This window comes from Oncorhynchus kisutch, linkage group LG3 (genome assembly GCF_002021735.2).
Source record: "Oncorhynchus kisutch isolate 150728-3 linkage group LG3, Okis_V2, whole genome shotgun sequence".
Classification (NCBI taxonomy): Eukaryota; Metazoa; Chordata; class Actinopteri; order Salmoniformes; family Salmonidae; genus Oncorhynchus; species Oncorhynchus kisutch.
Genome location: NC_034176.2, coordinates 49574592 through 49595701, shown reverse-complemented (window position 1 = coordinate 49595701; position 21110 = coordinate 49574592). Strand labels below are relative to the sequence as shown.

At 41.9% G+C, this 21110-nt stretch overlaps 2 protein-coding genes across 2 annotated transcripts in view; one reads left to right on the top strand and one right to left on the bottom strand.

Moving 5' to 3' along the window:
- Positions 1-3965: 3965 nt before the first annotated feature.
- On the bottom strand, positions 3966-14330 carry LOC109874139 (chromaffin granule amine transporter). The gene is made up of 16 exons (XM_031807785.1): positions 14130-14330; positions 12768-12936; positions 12058-12394; positions 11855-11913; positions 11581-11664; positions 11375-11467; positions 10995-11084; positions 10465-10508; positions 9989-10049; positions 9679-9774; positions 9512-9590; positions 6541-6592; positions 6391-6454; positions 6184-6303; positions 5909-6042; positions 3966-5404 (listed from the first exon to the last, which is right to left on the bottom strand). The coding sequence occupies exons 2-16, from the start codon at positions 12892-12894 to the stop codon at positions 5297-5299; spliced, it is 1548 nt and encodes a 515-aa protein (XP_031663645.1). The 5' UTR covers positions 12895-12936; positions 14130-14330; the 3' UTR covers positions 3966-5296.
- A 5942-nt stretch (positions 14331-20272) lies between these two features.
- LOC109884377 (uncharacterized) overlaps positions 20273-21110 on the top strand; it is a 5930-nt gene continuing 5092 nt past the window's right edge. The window contains exon 1 of the mRNA XM_020476366.2: positions 20273-20359. The gene's annotated coding sequence lies outside the window, so the exon portion shown is untranslated. The remainder of the gene's footprint in view (positions 20360-21110) is intronic.

Genomic DNA, 21110 nt, shown 5'->3' with positions numbered 1-21110 from the left:
AACACATTTTGCTATTTATTTTTCAAATTGGCAGACATTATGCATACTCAATCATGATGGAGGTGTTGCCATTTATGTTCAGAGTCATATTCCTGTAAAGCTTAGAGAGGATCTCATGTAAATGCTGTTGAAGTAATATGGCTACAACTTCACCTGTCTGACCTAAAGCCCATTCTTGTGGGAAGCTGCTATAGACCACCAAGTGCTAACATTAGGTAGTTGGATAATATGTGTGAAATGCTTGATAATATATATAATATCAACAGAGGTTTGTTTTCTGGGTGACATAAATATTAACTGGCTTTCAATCTGCCCACTCAATAAAAACCTTCAAACTGTAACCAGTGCCTGCAACATGATTCAGGTTATCAGTCAACCTACCAGGGTATTTACAAACAGCACAGGAATGAAATCACCCACTGTATTGATAACATCTTTACTAATGCTGTAGAAATCTACTCTAAAGCAGTATCCAAATCCATCAGATGTAGTGATCATAATATAGTAGCCATATCTAGAAAAACCAAAGTTCCAAAGGCTGGGACTTTTGGAACTTTGGTGACCAAACAATTACAACTAAATCTATGGGTGAAAAAAACCAAATAAAAATTGGGCTGGTTGATCTGGACATTTCTGATGAATTATAAATAGCTCTCTAAGGTATGAAATGAACATGACAAGAGGAACTGATGATGCACTGCCAATTTAAATATTTTCTGGGGGGGGGGGGGGATCCAGGTGCCCCCCCCTGGCAACCCCTCGCCCCACAGTTTGGGAACCTCTCATCTACTACACCTATACAAACATAAATATATTGTATGTTTTTTGGACATAGTTTCAAAAGTATGGGGAAAACACCACAAAGCGAGCTCCATCACCTTATTCACATAGCAAACCTTCTGATGTATAGTATCTACTGAGCATCTTGTCACCACCATATTTTACGGTAGGTATGGGGTTATTTTCTGCTCATGCATTCTCATTTTGATGCTGAACACATCGCTGGTGTGTTTGGCCAAAGAGCTCTATTTTCATGTCATCCAACAAATGTTAACACCTGGAGTTTGCTAAACGTGATTAGCACTCGGATTGGAACCAGTGCTTTGGTCAGATGACATGAAAATAGAGCTCTTTGTAAAAAATGTTTTTAAACGAAACAATGCATTTGGAAAGTATTGAGACCTCTTGACTGTTTCCACATTTTGTTAAGTTACAGCCTTATTCTAAAATGGATCAAAATGTGTTTTTCCCCTCATCAATCTACACACAATACCCCATAATGACAAAGCAAAAACAGGTTTGTAGACATTTTTGCAAAAATAACCTTACATCATATTTACATAAGTATTCAGATCCTTTACTCAGTACTTTGTTGAAGCACCTTTGGCAGCAATTACAGCCTCGAGTCTTCTTGGGTATGACGCTACAAGCTTGGCACACCTGTATTTGGGGAGTTTCTCCCATTCTTTTCTGCAGATCCTCTCAAGCTCTGTCAGGTTGGATGGGAAGCATCATTGCATAGCTATTTTCAGGTCTCTCCAGAGATATTCAAGTCCGGACTCTGGTTGGGCCACCCAGAGTTGTCCCGAAGCCACTCCTGTGTTGTCTTGCCTGTGTGCTTAGGGTCATTGTCTTGTTGGAAAGTGAACCTTCGCCCCAGTCTGAGGTCCTGAGTGCTCTGGAGCAGATTTTCATGAAGGATCTCTCTTTACTTTGCTCCGTAAATGTTTCCCTTGATCCTGACTAGTCTCCCAGTCCCTGCAGTTGATGGTGTAATGTTTCCTCCAGACGTAATGCTTGGCATTCAGGCTAAAGAGTTCAATCTTGGTATTATCAGCCCAGAGAATATTGTTTCTCATGGTCTGAGAGTCCTTTAGGTGCCTTTTAGCAAACTCCAAGTGGGCTGTCATGTGCTGAGGAGTGGTTTCTGTCTGGCTCACTTTACCATAAAGGACTGATTGGTGGAGTGCTGCAGAGATGGTTGTCCTTCTGGAAGGTTATCCCATCTCCACAGAGGAACTCTGGAGCTCTGACAGAGTGTCCACTGGGTTCTTGGTCACCTCCCAGACCAAGGCCCTTCTCCCCCGGTGGTTCATTTTAGCTGGGTGGCCAGCTCAGGAAGAGTCCATTGTGTTCTTGGGGACCTTCAATGCTGCAGAAATGTTTTGGTACCCTTCCCCAGTTCTGTACCTCAACACAATCCTGTCTCGGAGCAATTCCTTCGACCTCATGGCTTCGGTTTTGCTTAGACATACACTGTCAACTGTGGGACCATATATAGATGCTTGCCTATAGATGTCCAATCAATTGAATTTAGCACAGGTTGCGCAGCGGTCTAAGCTGCTGGAGGCATCACTACAGACCATGGTTCGATTCCAGGCTGTATCACAACCGACCGTGATTGGGAGTCACATAGGGCGGCTCACAATTGGCCCAGCGTTGTTAGGGGTAGGCCGTCATTGTAAATAAGAATTTGTTCTTAACTGACTTGCCTAGTTAAATAAAAAATAAAGTTGTAGAAACAACTCAAGGATAGTAAATGGAAACAGGATGCACCTGAGCTTAATTTCAAGTCTCATAGCAAAAGGTCTGAATACTTATGTAAACAAGGCATTTCTGTTTTTGTTTTTAATACATTTGTAAACATTCTAAAAGCCTAAAAATGACCCAACCAAGCCACACTGCTTCTTAACACAATTCCCGCTTAACCCGGAGGTCAGCCACCCCAGCCGGCTGTGACAGAGCCTGGACTCTAACCAGGATCTGTAGTGGCACTGCTTGCAAATGTGATGCAGTGCCTTAGACCGCTGTGCCACTCGGGAGGCCCCCAACCCCCCCCCCCTCCCTTTTTATTATCTATGCATAATCACTTTACCCCTACCTACATGTACATATTAACTCAACTAACCTGCACATTGACCCGGTACCGGTGAACCGTGTATATAGCCCCCTTACTGTTATTTTATTGCTGCTCTTTAATTTTTTTACTTTAATTTATTTTGCCAATATTTTATTAACTCTTATTTTTCTTAAAACCTCATTGTTGGCTAAGGGCTTGTAAGTAAGCATTTCACGGTAAGGTTTACACCTGTACACCTGTTGTATTCAGAGCTTGTGACAAATATATATATTTTTTGAGCTTACCAACCAAAATTTCAGGGTCAGGCTGTTGAAATTACAGATATTCCCTTTAAGGCAAAGCTATGTTTAATTCTACACTCAAACAGTAAAATCCCTTTGTCAAATAATCTAAGAGAAGTAATGGAATGCATGATTAAGTTTGGTTATAATTCCAAAATGTGTCAATGCAATTGATGATGACTTTCATAGCATCTACTGGTAAATCTAATGGAAATATTCATATCCCAATGCCTTTTTTTATTTGTGTTCTATTGGTTTGACCACAAGTAAAGACAATGACAGATTTGACTCATTTGGGGAGTGACGATGTCCAGGATAGGTTACTTCACATGTAATATCTCCATTCTTGTACCAGTCTATGAATGACGCAGTTCTGTTTAATTATCACACACATTTATCTGGAAAGCCAGACAGGTTCCTATTCCGTCATCTCAGAGTAACAGCCTAGGAGTTGCCTGTTGGCCAAGCTTACAGCCCCAGAGGAGGGGAAAAGACCATCATTGATGGGAAAACACAATATGAAACATGCATATATTGATTGAGTGAGGAAATAATGTGAAAAATAATATACTGTTCAGATAAACAGGCAGGTAGCCTTGTGGTTAGAGCATTGGACTGGTAATCGAAAGGTTGTAAGATTGAATCTCCGAGCTGACAAAGTAAATAAAACTGTCGCTCTGCCCCTGAACAAGACAGTTAACACACTGTTCCTGGGCAGTCATTGAAAATATGAATTTGTTCTTAACTGACTTGCCTAGTTAAATAAAGGTAAAAAATAAAACAAATTATGTGGTGTCTCAAATAAAACTTCCACCATTTTGAAATAGCCTCTCACTTGAGTCTTCTGGTGAAACTTTCCTTTATTCAAACTTCAGTATAAAGCTGGAATGTTCCACTTGACCCATTGTACTTTACTTTTTATTTTGTTTTCCAGATACATTTAATAAGACTTCGTTTAGCATTTATAACGTGCAATCAAATATATACTTTGGCTTTGACAATTTGCTTCGCATCACATGCGCTTGTAGTGGCAATATGTTATTTATGTGGGCCAAGAAGATTTGAGGCATTTGAGCCACAATGATGCCAGTCTTGCTCTCTTTATCTCATCTTTGCCTCTTTGTGTTCATAATTTCCACTCCTTGGTTAGAAGTAAACCAACCCAACACAGAGGTTGTGTCCCAATGGCACCCTAGGCTATTCCCAATATAGTGCACTACTTTAGACAAGAGCCCTATGGGTCCTGGTCAAAGTAGTGCACTACATAGTGAATAGGGTGCCGTTTGGGACAGAGACAGAGCCTTGCTACAGCCAAAGAGGAAATTAAAGGTGAGGCGAGATAGCTCTTGCACTATACCAGACAGCAGCCGATTGGCTGATGCAGGGAGACACACTAGAAGAGAGGATATTACATGTTACAGCATTTGAACTAAAAGCTCTGAGCTTTTATGAGCTCTGAACAAGCATTGTTCTCTTGTCGAGCGATGTGAATGAAATAATCCGCTTTCATGATCGTGGATAGGTTATATTCAGCAATTAGGAATAGGCCTAGGAATAAGCATTATTCTAGATCTAAACCAATTAGTTATCCGGATACACTGAACATATCTTGACGTTCATATTTCAAACATTGAAAGCTACTGATTCATATGGTAGGCTCAACAAATGAACATAAACGTAGCTACAATCAAATGCCAAATGTATGTAAAGACGTCATTTTCAAGCTTATAGTAGGTTTTAATGTTTGTTGAGCCTGCACAAGTGTTCCTTTCACCTCTTAGTACATTAAGCGAAATTATTAACATAACTCACACACACACACACACACACACACACACACACACACACACACACACACACACACACACACACACACACACACACACACACACACACACACACACACACACACACACACACAATAAAATGCAAACACTACTGTCCCTATACATACCATATTAAAAACACAGGTGCCATTGTTTGTTATTTCCAGCAATAAACTAAGCACAGAGGTCATTAGGAAACTTTGAATACAGATAAGTGCTAACAAAATGCCTTTTCTAGACATCATGTCAATTCAAAGGCATTATGAACAATGCCTCTGCTCTTTCACTGTAAAAAAAAAAATGTGTGTGTTGGGTTGACAAGGAGAATGTTACTCCTCCGTTTCCTCCTCGCTCTCGTCACTCAAAGGGAACTCTCGACACTCCTTCTGTGTGTTGTAGCTCTTCCTGTGCAGAGGGCATTCCTGGTCTATGATGGCCTACAAGACACATAAGACATTTGTTAAAGATTGTCATGGGCCGTAAGAAAGTACCTGATTTCAGGGCATACAATTTTTTTACAAGAGTAGGAAATAATCTTTATTTTCATATTTGACTCTTAAACTCCTATTTGTATTATTAAATAATTAATTGGATTTTATAATAATATTATTATTATTATTCATTTCTAATAATTTATTCCTTATTTTCTGTTATGACTGTATCTTTGAAGTGCATGACCATCAACTTTAAAACCATGATCATAATTATTCGGTAAAGACCCACATCAATAAGAGGCACTATCTTTTCTACAATTATACCTTTGGCTAATACACCTTCCCACTATATGTGAGGGCTGATTCTCTGTTAGCTGGCACTGATACAAACACATTGGATTGCAAACCTCACCTCCTAGGATGTGTTAGAACACGTTGGTCCAGACATTCTGGTGGGTCTGGATTATGACTGGAGCCAGGGGATAGCAAATAGGAAATACCACTCACCATCTTCTCCTCCCTGATGGCAGGATTACGCAGGAAGAAGCACAGTGGAGCATAGAAGATGTTGATGATGCCAATGAATACCATGAGGTAAGGAAATCCAATGGCCCTGACCAAGGAGCCCCCTATCGAAGGACCTGGATCACAACAACACGGGAGACAGAGGATGGAGTTGGGTCAGACAATTCTGAGACCCCTGGCTGGGTCATACAATTCAAGTGATTTATTGTATTTGCTGTATTTGTGTAGAAGCAGACAACAAAGGAATGATCACTCACCAATGGCAAAACCCATGCACAATGCGACATCAGCTATGGCGTAAACACTGCCATAGACCGAGGCATGGCGAATATCCACCAGGTATCCCATTATGGCCATCATAGAGGAGTCCACCATTCCTAATACACACAGCAGACAGTTCATAGTTGTAATGGTGATTCAGACCATCATTCATATGGGTTTCTATATAACACATTGGCACCCACCAATAGCAAACCCCAGGCCTGCATTTGGACCAATAAGACCATAGATGTTCTTTGCAAAAGGAACCTATAGGACAAGAAATATGATGGTTATTCATTGAACTACCTTGTGATCTTGCAGAGCCAAAAAAGTGCATAGGAAATAATACTCACGCAAAGGAGGCTGATGCCAACAATAAACATCCCAATCATGGAGCACAGCCACCTAAGGGGAGGAAAATACCTTCTCCTGACTGCGAATCATCAACTTCATCACACACACACACACACACACACACACACACACACACACACACACACACACACACACACACACACACACACACACACACACACACACACACACACACACACACACACACACACACACACACACACACACACACACACACACAGATTCACACAACCCCTATAGGCTTACATGAGATCTCCTTTACTGAGTGATTAGCATTAAAGAGATGGTGAGATGCTTTTATATATTGATCATTGATACATTACCGGTCAGAGGTTTCGACACACCTTCTCATTCAAGGGTTTTTCTTTATTTTGACTATTTTCTACATTGTAGAATAGTAGTGAATACATCAAAACTGTGAAATAACACGTGTTATGGCTGCAATCCCGATATCGGGATAAGTGTCATCAACAACCGCTGAATAGCGTAGCGCTACATACAATAAATATTACTATAAATATTTATATTCATGAAATCACAAGTGCAATATAGGAAAACACAGCTTAGCCTTTTGTTAATCCACCTGTCGTGTCAGATTTTGAATCTATGCTTTACAGCGAAAGCAATCCAAGCGTTTGTGTAAGTTTCTCGATCGAACGATAAACATTAAGTACACTTAGCATCAGGTAGCTCGGTCAGGAAAATCAGAAAAGCAATCAAATTAATAGTTTACCTTTGATGATCTTCAGATGTTTTCACTCACTCCCAGTTACACAACAAATGTTCCTTTTGTTCCATAAAGATTATTTTTAGATCCAAAATACCTCCGTTTGTTTGTCGCGTTATGTTCAGAAATCCACAGGAAAGAGCGGTCACGACAACGTAGACGAAAATTCCCAATAGTTTCCATAATGTCCACAGAAACATGTCAAACATTTTTTATAATCAATCCTCAGGTTGTTTTTAAAATATATAATCGATAATATATCAACCGCAAATGTCTTTCACAGTAGGAGAGGGGAAAACAATGGCTGTCCAAATTCTGTTGCGCGAGCAAAACTCGTGACCACTTGACGCAATGTTATCGTCTGGCTCATTTTTCAAAATTTAAGCCTGAAACTATGTCTGAAGACTGTTGACACCTTGAGGAAGCGATATGAAAAGGAATCTGGTTCATTTTACCTTTAAATCCAGCAAAGGGAGGCTATGGAACACAGAGTTTTCAAACTAGAAGCCACTTCCTGTTTTGATTTTCCTCAGGGTTTCGCCTGCAATATCAGTTCTGTTATACTCACAGACTCATTTTGACCGTTTTGGAAACTTTAGAGTGTTCTCTATCCAATACTAATAATAATATGCATATATTAGCAACTGAGACTGAGGAGCTGGCCGTTTACAATGGGCACCTTTTCATCCAAGCTACTCAATACTGCCCCTGCAGCCATAAAAATATATGGAATCATATAGTAACTGAACATTTGTTAAACAAAATATTAATACAAAATAATATTTGATATTTGATATTCTTCAAAGTATCCACCCTTCGCCTTGATGACAGTTTTGCACACTCTTGGCATTCTCGCAACAAGCTACATGAGGTGGTCACCTGGATTGCCTTTCAATTAACAGGCGTGCCTTGTTAAAAGTTTAAATGTGGAATTTATTTCCTTCATAATGTGTTTGACCCAATCAGTTGTTAAAAAAAGTCCATATTAAGGTAAGAACAGCTCAAATAAGCTAAGAAAAATGACAGTCCTTCATGACTTTAAAACATGAAGATCAGTCAATCAGGAAAAATTCTAGAACTTTTAAAGTTTCTTCAAGTGCAGTCGCAAAAAACATCAGGCGGTATGATGAAACTAGCTCTCATGAGGACCGCCACAGGAAAGGAAAACCCAGAGTTACCTCTGCTGCAGAGGATAAGTTTATTAGAGTTACCAGCCTCAGAAATTGCAGCCCAAATAAATGCTTCACAGAGTTCAAGTAACAGACATATCTCATCATCAACTGTTCAGAAGAGACTGCGTGAATCAGGCCTTCATGGTCAAATCATGGACAAAAAGAAACCACTACTAAAGGACACCAATAATAAGAAGAGACTAGCTTGGGTCAAGAAACACAAGCAATGGACATTAGACCTGTAGAAATCTGTCCTTTGGTCTGATGAGTCCAAATGTAAGATTTTTGGTTCCAACCACCATGTCTTTGTGAGATGCTGAGTAGGTGAACGGATGATCTCCGCATGTGTGGTTCCCACTGGGAAGAATGGAGGAGGAGGTCTGAGGGTGTGGGGGTGCTTCGCTGGTGACACTGTCTGTGATTAATTTAGAATTCAAGGCACACTTAACCAGCATGGCTACCACAGCATTCTACAGTGATACGCCATCCCATCTGGATTGAGTTTAGTGGGACTATCATTTGTTTTTCAACAGGACAATGACCCAAAACACACCTCCAGACTCTGTAAGTGCTATTTTACCAAAAAGAAAAGTGATGGAGTGCTACAGCAGATAACCTGGCCTACACAATCACCCAACCTCAACACAATTGAGATGGTTTTGGATAAGTTGAACCACAGATTGAAGAAAAAGTAACCACCAAGTGCTCAGCATTTGTGGGAACTCCTTCAAGACTGTTGGAAAAGCATTCCAGGTGAAGCTCGTTGAGAGAATGCCAAGAGTGTGCAAATCTCTCAACATGTCATAAGGTGGCAACTTTGAAGAATCTAAAATCTAAAATATATTTTGCTTTGTTTAACAGGTGTTTTGTTAGTACATGATTCCATATGTGTTATTTCATAGTTTTGATGTCTTCACTATTATTCTAAAATGTAGAAAATTGTAAAAAATTACGAAAAACCCTTGAATGAGTAGGTGTGTCCAAACTTTTGACTGGTACTGTATGTAGGAGTAAATAGAAGCTAACAGGAAAGGATCAACGAAAACCTACCTTCCCATTTTGTTAGCCAACAAACCAAATAAATTGGTGCCAATAAGGTAAGAAATGCTTGCTGGTAGGAAAGCCATACCTATAAATCAAACGCAAATCACTGTCAGACACAGGAAGGAGTATTACAATCTAAAATATTAATTGTAAAGAAAATGACAACACAGTACCAAGCTGCCATTTAGGAGAGCACATGGTCTGCATCATCCAGATGGGAAGTGTGGGCTCCAGAATGGCAACTCCCATGTTGGCGAAGCACAGAGAGCCTGAAACCAAAGCACCAAGGTCAGCTCACTTCTGTTTTATGACTATGCATGCTTCCCAAATGGCAATGTAATCCCTATTTAGTGCACTACTTCACCCATAAGGCCTGGTCAAAAGTAGTGCACTAATAGGGAATAGGGTGACATTAGGGACACTTCCTCTGTGTTTAGCCTTCTTCTCTGGTTTGTTATTCTGACAGTCAAGGCCCAGCCTCACCTGCGCTTATGAGAATGTAGGGGTCCTTCAGTAGGGTCAGCAAAGGAGTGCCCTCCACATTCTGTAAGTTAATGTGAAATGTTAAGCCGGAGGAGACAGAAAGAGAAAACATTTCTGTTTTTTTCTAATGTGAGGGAGTTGTGAAACGTCAACATTCTAAAATAAGACAGCATGTGTAACTTAATGCAATGATGGCTTCTGTTCGGTGCATCTTGAGGTTCCTCACATCCTAGCTCCTCACCTCCTACTCTACAGTATTGGAACAGAAGGTCCAACGTCCCTCGCCTCAGGCTTTCTTCTCTAATGGTTTGTGGAGGTGGGAGGTTGGACATAGCATTTGAGGAATCAAGGAATGATGAATTGAGATGAAGCCCCACTATTTTAAGTGATTGGGAATTGATCAAGTCAGTTATGTTCATTTTGAGAGTGTATTACATTTTTTTAAATCTCGAAAGAGATGGTAAAAGTATACTCACTCCTGGTGAAATCTTTGATGGCTGAAGTATAAGAAGTTGTAACACTGTGTGTTTAGAGAGTCAGTCAGTTGGCATTAAGGAACATTCCTAGAATATACCTTGTCCTCTCCGAACAAATCAAACAGCTTGCCTGTCTAAACTGTTCATTCTGATTGTTAGCCACAAGAGATAATCTGGTAACACTTTACGTTACAGTGCCCTTATTACTCTGTAACTACTCCTGTAATTACAGTGTAACAACAAATATAGTAATTGCTCATATTACACTGAACTAAGCATAGCCCTAACCTTAGCACCGACCCTAAGCCTAAGTAACCGTAAGTACATTGTAAGTACAGACCGTACTGTACAAGTACTGAGTGATTACGATACTTGTTACACTGTAATTACAGGAATAATTACAATGTAATAAGGTCACTGTAATGTAACGTGTAACAGATAAACGGTATTGAAACAGTCAATGCAGTCATAGCACTGAGATTAAATCAGTTCTTGATATAATATTATAAGAAATATTTTTATTTGATTACCTCCATCAAATACTGCAAGGAAAGCCAAGATTAAGAAAGGAGCAGTCTTCCCCACAAATTCATACATCACACTGCCAAATGGCGCTCCAACTGTCAAAGATATTTTCAAGAAAAAGTACCTGATTTTACATATATTCCACTTGATGATTTCAAGTTTGTCATGTTGTAGCATAAGACACATTTCACCATAACCATTTGCTATTTAGCAGATGATTTTATCCAAAGCAACTTACAGTAGTAGTGCATACATACATTTTCATATGGGTGGCCACAGTGGGAATTGAACCCAAAACTTGGGCATTACAAGTGTCTTGCTCTACCAACTGAACCACACTGGAACACTAGGATCATAGAAAGGGGGAGTAAGGGGAGTAACTCACTGAGGACTCCCATGGCCAATCCACCCAGAGCGATCCCCATGGCTACGCCTCTCTCCTCATCATTTGTGTACACACTGGCCAACATTCCCAGCCCTACAGGAGAAGACATGCTTTTCACTTAGACATTAATAATTCCATTTCTATTGCAACACTGTGGAGTTAGGATATTATTGTGAAACACAAAACACAACACCCACACACAGTACCTGCCACAGAGGAGAAAGAGGAACCAATTCCCTGAAGAGAGCGAGCAAAAAACAACAAGGCGTATGTACCTGAAAAGGCAAACACTGACAACCACCAGACACAACCTCCGTTACCATAACTGCACTGTGGTAAGATAAAATCAAATCTAAAGATGACGCATTGGAGTTGTGAAACAGTCATGGTATGTATATTAGAGATCACTACCTCAATTATATCTCATTATCAACTGTGTGTAACAAGTTAGAAGTGTGTGTCAGTGTCAGACACACATACTTATTGTTGAAACAAACATGATGATGAAGCCAGCAAACATTGGTATGTGATATCCAACCCTTTGGGAAAAAGAGAAGGATATGATTAGAACCAGTGTGTATTGTATTTCTTCATTTTCAATAAATTAGATATTGAACACTGTCCTAGCTAGCTGTGATTATGTCACACACACAAAACACTTGCTGTGAAGCCGGAACATGTACCTGTTGGTCAGGGGACCCACGAAGGGGTTGACTAGAAGCTGCACCAGAGCCTTGGAGGCAAAGAGGAGTCCCACACGAACATTCTCCTTGTCCAAGAAGGCACTGTCCTCCTGGCATGTGCTGCCTTTCACCTGGCTGGAGTTTCTGGAGATGTTGAAGAGGAGGGCCTCAGACAGGTTGCTCTCAGAGCCTCTGAGACTGTAGGAAGTGTTGTCGTAGAAGGAGTGGACTGAGGCCAATGTGAAGCCCTCCTCAGATGGCCTCTGTGTGCTTGGCTGGATGAAGGGGTCTTGTGTCGGGTGGTCAAGGGCATATAAAAACGTTGGGATGATGGGCACTGCGAGAGAGGAGAGACGACACATTTGGGTTTGGGGGAGACTGTGGACTTTAAAAGGCAGGCGGAAGGAAGAGAGGTCAACCCTTTTGTCTCAGTACTGGGGAGGCACAGTGGATCTACTCCATGAGGGGGAATGTGGTCGCACTGCTCTCTGTCGCACCAAGTTATTCTCTGTGTGCTCTAGAAGTCAGGCCAGGTAAAGGCAATTGCCATGGTCACGCTAGCTGCACTGTTGGCCCTGCAGCTAAATATTGAAATGTGTGATGTCCCTTTTTCAATGCAGATGTCACTGCCCGATCTAAGGTACACGCCACGTGCACTTTTGAAAGTGTGCGTTTGTGTGTACGTGTGTGTGTGGGTTGTCTGGACTCACCGACAACAGTAAGCAGCATGTTATCCAGTAGCAGGGCAACACACACGACCACCAGCACCAGTCTGGAGGAGCCTCTGCTCTGTCGCAGCCACTCCCGCACCCACACCAAGGGGTTGAATAGTGGCATAGCTCTCCACGTTCCCTGGGACAATAGCTACAGAACAGTTCTCTTTTTTGGATGAGAAACGGATATGCTGATTATTAAAACATATTTGACAACATCAACATTTGTTTACCAATTTAGTCACAAGAATATGTCCCCACAACCGTGTCTGTACATTATCATTACACCACTACATTTGAGTTAGTCCTAAACTAACTACACATAACCTACTCCAGGTATACTCTTTTCATCTGAAAATATAAAACCGTAATCGTAAATGATCCTGAAGGGGTCTCATCTCTCTGAGTGTACTACCTCCAACATTACCTATCCCTGCCCTGCAGCCACCACTCATGCACCATCCGTTTCAATTTAATAAGCTGGGATGTGGTAGCTAATGGAGTGAACTGGTGGCTGCTTTCTGGATGGTCAGGCATGGTATTTCTGGAGAGACATTTGGCTCCGAGGATTTATTTTTTTCTCTCAGCAATAGGATTAGACTTCCTCCAGGGCCCTCTCCGAACCTTGCCTGCTGTGTTCTGTTCTGATCAAGGTAAAGTGCAGCCTGCTTGCCTGCCGTGGTGCTCACATACTGTAAATAAGGACGGGTCCATATGTTAAACAAACGTCTGATCGCACAGCTCCATCATATCTTGTTTTAGCACATGCTAGTCAAGAACAAATGTGCATAGGGCTCAGTACACACAGTACCAATCTTCTATGAAAATCACGATGTCTTTCAGTAACAGAGGTGATTATGGATTAATTTCTGCAAATTAGGTTTGCAGAGAAATCAAAATAGCTTACTCTTATCTTCAGTCATCTTATGGCAGGGTAGCCTAGTGGTTAGAGTGTTGGACTAGTAACCAAAAGGTTGCAAGTTCAAATCCTTGAGCTGACAAGGTACAAATCTGTTGTTCTACTCCTGAACAAGCAATTAACCCACTGTTCCTAGGCTGTCATTGAAAATTAGAATTAGCTCTTAACTGACTTGCCTAGTTAAATAAAGGTAAAATTACTATATTGACACATCATATAGCCCATGGTTACCATGCGTAACTGGTGGGAACAAACCAATGGATAACATTACATTTTGAGTCATATTCCATGCATTATTTGCACCTTTAATGATTACAGAACAAACTATAATTAACATTTCGAAAATTGATTAGCCACATCCTTCATCAATTTCAGTTAGTTCTATAGTAAAGTATTGAGGATCCCTTAAGTCCAATTCGACCTGAGTCAAGACCTCTTACCTTCAGATACATCCTGCAGATCCACATCGGATACAAGTGGTCATCTCATCCTCCTGTTGCTCTATTTAAGTCCTCTTGTGGCTGCCCTTTTTTCATAGGGTAGTCACAGCCCCCTCACAAACACATGCACGCACGCACACATACTGTACACACTCCGTGACCTGAGCTCACTCTGCGTCACAGGGGGAAGTAATTGTCTACATCTGCTGCTCTTTATTGAGAGGGGTGGGTGGGTGAGGGGGGCGGCGGCGGGGGGGGGGGGGGGGGGGGGGGGCTGTATAACCTGAGGCTGGTGTTGTTCACAATAAGCTTTATCTGCCATCTCAGCCACATTAACCCTTTTCAAACTGTGGAACAACCTGGTCTTTTCCCCTGGCCTGTTTGCATTGCACCTTTGTCCAATTGGCTGTCAACAGGTTCCTGTGATGCCAGTGTACCAGGAAGAGAGTCTTGTAAACTGTAAACAAAAGGCAGCACATCCACTTCTCACTGTGTACACCTCCAAACCTGCTGCTGGAAAACCTGGAGTGACTGTTTGTTCACTGGTTGATATGTAAATATCATATCATCAAAGTGTAAAATTGGTCCAATTAGAAAATGAAGGATTTTGAGAACTCCTGAAATCCACACCACTCACCTCTAAAGAATTGTTCACACTGCAGGCCTTAATGCTCAAATCAGTTTTGTTTATCAAATCCGTTTTGAAATACTTACTGTCCAAATATCACGTTACAAGTGACCAAATAGGACTGGTAATTTTCTGGCATGGCTATGCTAGTCATAGTAATGACAGGAGTGTGCACAGTGGTGATGGCTAATTGGTGGTGGTGCTCGTGCTTCCCATCACTCAGAAGTTATGTAGCCAGCTAAGATGACAACAATTCCTGTCATAGACGTTTCCCAGTTGCTGTGAATGCTCAAAGAACACTTTAAAAGCACCAAAGGATAAGATGAGTCATTTTTGGCCAGCCAAGTCAGTCAACTAGCTAGCTAGGTAGCTGTTTAGCTTCCTATAACATTCACTCATTTGTTTGTAAGCAATTAACAAGATAATTAGCTACCATATGGTCTTGTCAAACTCTCAACAGAGTAGCTAGCAAGCAACAGTATATGCCAAATAAAAGTTAATAAACCACTTGAGGGCAAATCAGATTTTACCATTCAGACACAAATCACCTGGCCAGGAATCAGATTTGTATCTGACCTCAAAGCACCTTTGAAGGTGGTGGGCTGTATAGACTTCAGGAAAAATAACAGATTCTAATCGGATTTGCAAAAAAATTGATTTGAGTCACTACAAACTGCCAATGTGAACATGGCTTAAAAGTACCATGTGAATCTAAGAGGGATAACTCCTTTATAGCTTGAATTATTTTCTTTGCATAAATTATAGTCATGTACTGTTACTATATTTCTGTCAGCATGGAATGAATTAGTGGTGTGCATGGTTTTTAGTGGGGTAGGGAGTACTGTGTTTTGATAACTGAAATTCACCTGGAACTGAGCAGGTGCCATTGCCTACTAGCTTGAGGGTAGGTTTTAAAATAGGCAGACCTGCATCAAACAGCCCTAGGTGGGCTGCCTGGACTACCACAAGTTCACTCTCCCTGTGTGCGCATGTGTACACATCATGTAAAGAGAGAGAAGAGACAGAGAAAAATTGAATTTGTCAGATGCGCCGAATACAGCGTGTGTAGACTTTGCAGTGAAATGCTTGCTTACGAGCCTTTCCCAACAATGCAGAGTTAAAAATAACAAGGCAACTGTAAGAAAAAACAGTAAACATTGTCCCCCACCCTCCCCTTTGGACCAATTAGTGACAACAATTCAAACTAGACTATTTTGTAAGTAACAAAACATGTCCCCGTTATAGCGCCACCGTGTGGTTGATGGAATGTTCTTGCATATGTTAAGTCTTGACAGTGTTTGCAACATATGTACCAAATTGTGACCATGACCATGCCCCGGTGAATGTTTATTGCTTAATGATCATGTTGTTTTAGGTAGTAGTCTGGAAAATATTGCATTGAGAGACCTTTGTCCATATAAGCCACATATCAAGGTTTGTGCAGATCAGCCATTCAGTGCCAGAGGAGTAGCATTTTAAGTGTTTTTCACAAAATTCAAAATGGCAAAAAAATCCATCATGGCGGACCTTATGGATCTCTGAAGCGAATGTGTTCCTTGTGAGGAGAAGGACCAATGTACCACATTTCATGACTTTAGGTAAAATGAGGTGAGGGGCATGACATTTATAAGTTAGAGTTTTCAATCGCTTGTTATAGCGCCACCATCTGGCCAATCCGTGTAATTTTGTAAATGCCGGATCTCTATGGCAAGACACATCATTCACCCAAGTTGAGTCAAAATCAGGCTAGTGCTGTCTAAGATATCTCATGTGACAAACGTACTAACGGACGGAGAATGTGCCGGAGAAGATTGGCTGATGTTTTACGTGCTCCTAACCAAATGTGTTTTTGTTTGTTTTTTGCATTATTTGTAACTTATTTTTGTACTTATTCTGTACATGTTGCTGCTACCATCTCTCATCTCAAATAACTTCTGGACATCAGAACAGCGATAACTCACCACGAACTGGCAGAAGATTTTTTTTCCATTAACGAGTCCGACGAGCCCGACGTGAAGGACATACTGCTTTCCCGGGAACAGGCCCAAATCCCCATCATTTGCGTGAAGAAAAGATGCAGAAAAAGAGGACAGAGATCGGGATGCCTTCTGAGAATTCGTAGGCAATCGAATAAACACCCACTGCCTTCCATTCTACTAGCTAACATGCAATCATTGGAAAATAAAATCGACGCCCTACGAGGAAGATTAAACTACCAACGGGACATTAAAAACTGTAACATCTTATGCTTCACGGAGTCGTGGCTGAACGACGATATTATCAACACTGGCTGGTTAGGTTATACGCTGTATCAGCAGGATAAAACAACATCATCGTTCTGGTAAGACAAGGGGGGGTCGGACGATGTATATTTGTAAACAACAGCTGGTGCACAATATCTGAGGAAGTCTCAGAGGTTTTGCTCACCTGAGATAGAGTATCTCATGATAATCTCATGATAATTTGTAGACTACATTATTTACCTAGAGTGTTTTTATCTGTATCTTTCGTAGCGGTCTACATACCACCACAGACTGATGCTGGCACTAAGACCGCACTCAATGAGATGTATTCCGCCATAAGCAAACAGGAAAACTCTCATCCAGAGGCGGCTCTCCTAATGGCTGGAGACTTTAATTCAGGGAAACTTAAATCCGTTTTACCAAATTTCTATCAACACCTTAAATGTGCATCAAGAGGGAAAAAACTCTAGACCACATTTACTCCACACACAGAAATGTGAGCAAATGCTAAGCTACAGGACTGTTTTGCTAGCACAGCCTGGAATATGTTCCGGGATTCTTTCGATGGCATTGAGGAGTACACCACATCAGTCTTTGGCTTCATCAATAAGTGCATCAATGACGTCATTGTGCCCAAGAACACTAAGGTAACCTGCCTAAATGACTACCGACCCGTAGCACTCACGTCTGTAGACATGAAGTGCTTTGAAAGGCCGGTCATGGCTCACATCAACACCATTATCCCAGAAACCCTAGACCAATTTGCATACCGCCCTAACAAATCCACAGATGATGCAATCTCTATTGCACTCCACACTGCCCTTTCCCACCTGGACAAAATGAACACCTATGTGAGAATGCTGTTCATTGACTACAGCTCAGCGTTCAACACCATTGTGCCCTCAAAGCTCATCAACAAGCTAAGGACCCTGGGACTAAACACCTCCCTCTGCATTTGGATCCTGGACTACCTGACGGACCACCCACAAGTGGGAAGGGTAGGTAACAACACATCCGCCATGCTGATCCTCAACACAGGGGCCCCTCAGAGGTGCGTACTCAGTCCCGTCCTGTACTCCCTGTTCACTCATGACTGCACGGCCAGGCACGACTCCAACACCATCATTAAGTTTGTCGATGACACAACAGTGGTAGGCCTGATCACCGACAATGGTGAGATAGCCTATAGGGAGGAAGTCAGAGACCTGGCCATGTGGTGCAAGGACAGCAACCTCTCCCTCAACGTGATCAAGACTAAGGAGATGATTGTGGACTACAGGAAAAGGAGGACCGAGCACGCCCCCATTCTCATCGACGGGGCTGTAGTGGAGCAAGTTGAGAGCTTCAAGTTCCTTGATGTTCACATCCCCAAGAAACTATCATGGTCCTAGCACACTAAGACAGTTGTGAAGAGGGCACGACAAAACCTATTCCCCCTCAGGAGACTGATGAGATTTGGCATGAGTCCTCAGATCCTCTAAAGGTTCTACAGCTGCATCACAGCTGGTTGCATCACTACCTGGTATGGCAACTGCTTGGCCTCCGACCTCGTGGCACTACAAAGGGTAGTGCGCACGGCCCAGTGCATCACTGGGGCCAAGCTTCCTGCCATCCAGGACCTCTATACCAGGCGATGTCAGAGGAAGGCCCTAACAATTGTCAAAGACTCCAGCCACCCTAGTCATAGACTGTCCTCTCTGCTACCGCACGGCAAATGGTACTGGAGCGCCAAGTCTATGTGCAAGAGGCTTCTAAACAGCTTCTACCCCCAAACCATAAGACTCCTGAACATCTCATAAAATGGCCATCCAGACTATTTGCATTGCGCCCCCCTAACCCCCTCTTTTACGCCGCTGCTACTCTCTGTTATTAGCTATGCATAGTCACTTTAATAACCTGCAGTCCACAATCAGCTCCTTGGCTGTTGTCCTGGCACCACACTGCCAAGTCTCTGAACTCCTCCCTGTAGGCTGTCTCAACACCATCTGTGATCAGGCCTACCACCGTTGAGTCGTCAGCAAATTTGATGATGGTGTTGGAGTCGTGTGTGGCTATGCAATTGTGGGTGAACAGGAAGTACAGGAGGGGACTAAGCACAAACACCTTAGGAGCCCCCGTGTTGAGGGTTAGCGTGGCAGAGGGGTTGTTGCCTACCCTCACCACCTGGGGATGTCCCATCAAGAAGTCCAGATCCAGTTGCAGAGGGAGGTGTTCAGTCCCAGGATTGTGTCAAAGCACAGACCTGGGGAAGGGTACCAAAACATTTCTGCATTATTGAAAGTCCCCAAGAACACAGTGGCCTCCATCATTCTTAAATGGAAGAAGTTTTGAACCACTACGACTCGTCCTAGAACTGGCCCCAAACAGAGAAAACAGGGGAGAAGGGCCTTGGTCCAGAGTTCCTCTGTGGAGATGCGAGAACCTTCCAGAAGGACAATCATCTCTGCAGCACTCCACCAATCAGGCGTTTATGGTAGAGTGGCCAGACGGAAGCCACTCCTCAGTGAAAGGCACATGACAGCCCAATTGTCATTTGCCAAAAGACACCTTAAGGTCTCTCAAGATTCTCTGGTCTGATGAAACCAAGATTGATCTCTTTGGCCTGAATGTCAAGCATCACGTCTGGAGGAAATCTGGCACCATGCCTACGGTGAAGCATCGTGGCAACAGTATCGTGCTGTGGGAATGTTTTTCAGCAGTAGGGACTGGGAGACTAGTCAGGATCGAGGGGGGGCAATTTTGGACCCCCTTGTGGCCCCCCTAAATGTGGAGTATGAAATAATTTTTACATAACAAATTTTTGCTATCTTTCTTTTTTTTTACATCCGTTGTTAGACAGAAAATGCAAATAAATTATTGAATGATTATGAACATCATTTTTTGCCTGCTAATGCCTGCAATGCGGTGAAGAAAACGATATGACAACAATAACGTCTAATGTAACTGGCCCCTCTTACAGTATAACTGGCCCCAGCTTGGCACCCCCAGTTGAAATGGTCTAGAACCGCCACTGTAATGCAGACAGAGAGAAATTAAGGGGTGAATCAATATTTATTGAAATAGAATATGCGCAATGCTCGCTCACCATGGTTGCCTATGCTCGTTGCGCCTTTTCCTTTTCAATGATTGTCATTTTTTGATTGCACCATCACTCAGTGGTTGCACCTCTCTACACTTCTTTCCATTATCAATATTTATTTACAGACACTGACTGTAGTTAACTATAGTCTAATCACATTTAATTTCCTTGGAAAGATAACTGCCACGTGACATGCATAGATAGACAGCCTACTCTATTTATTGAGAACACACATATACTAGTCGCACCTGATCTCAGACGCCCAACTAGGAGAGGAGAGGTAAGCTACATCACTTGAAGCAGCGAATTCTGATAGTTTGTGAAAAATACGACAAAAGTTAGGCCTAAACTAACGCAAACCAAAAATTTGGCCGTTTCCAAATAATCTCCGGGACAAAACAAAGTAATCTGTCTGACCGTCGCTCCCAGCATGAAAAATGCCTACCGCGCCGCAATGATCTCTGTCGGACTTGGGACCCGCAGCTCCCAAATGCATCCCTCTAGCTCGAGCCTTTGAAATAAGACAATTTGTGCAGGGAGGAGATTCCCAATGGGTGCAGTCACAGTGTCATATATGATTCAATATATCGCCTGATGATATAGATTATTCAATATATTAATTTAACATCATGAAAAGTAGACTAATATATCATTAACATTTGTAAAAAATTGACAGAATCAACCCCTCATATCAGTCCTCTGATCTCGTAAATACCTGCCCTCACTTTGACATGTTTGATCTGTATCTAACAAAAAAGATTAAGCAATTGGGCAAGGAAAAGGTGCACAGGACGAAGGTGTTTAACACCCTTATTTTTTTAAATTCATTTCAGAGTCAAGTAGCCTACTTAGAGAATAGGGAAATATCAAAATAAGGTGGCGGTAACACATTTATTATAGCCTACTACGTTATTTTAGACAGTTAATATCCTAATTATTATTATTACAGGAGTGATAGATAGGGATCTCAGACCATCAAACGGTTGACAATTCTTCATTTTACGACATTTCCCCCTATAGCCTAAACTAGT

Bases quoted from the DNA above. Each gene is read 5' to 3' on its own strand.
- LOC109874139 (XM_031807785.1), bottom strand. From the start codon at position 12,894: ATGCCACTATTCAACCCCTTGGTGTGGGTGCGGGAGTGGCTGCGACAG. The intron at 6,593-9,511 runs GTAGGTTTTCGT...TCCTCCCCTTAG, and splicing joins TTGGCTAACAAAATGGGAAG to GTGGCTGTGCTCCATGATTG. The intron at 6,455-6,540 runs GTGAGTATTATT...CTTGTCCTATAG, and splicing joins TTGGCATCAGCCTCCTTTGC to GTTCCTTTTGCAAAGAACAT.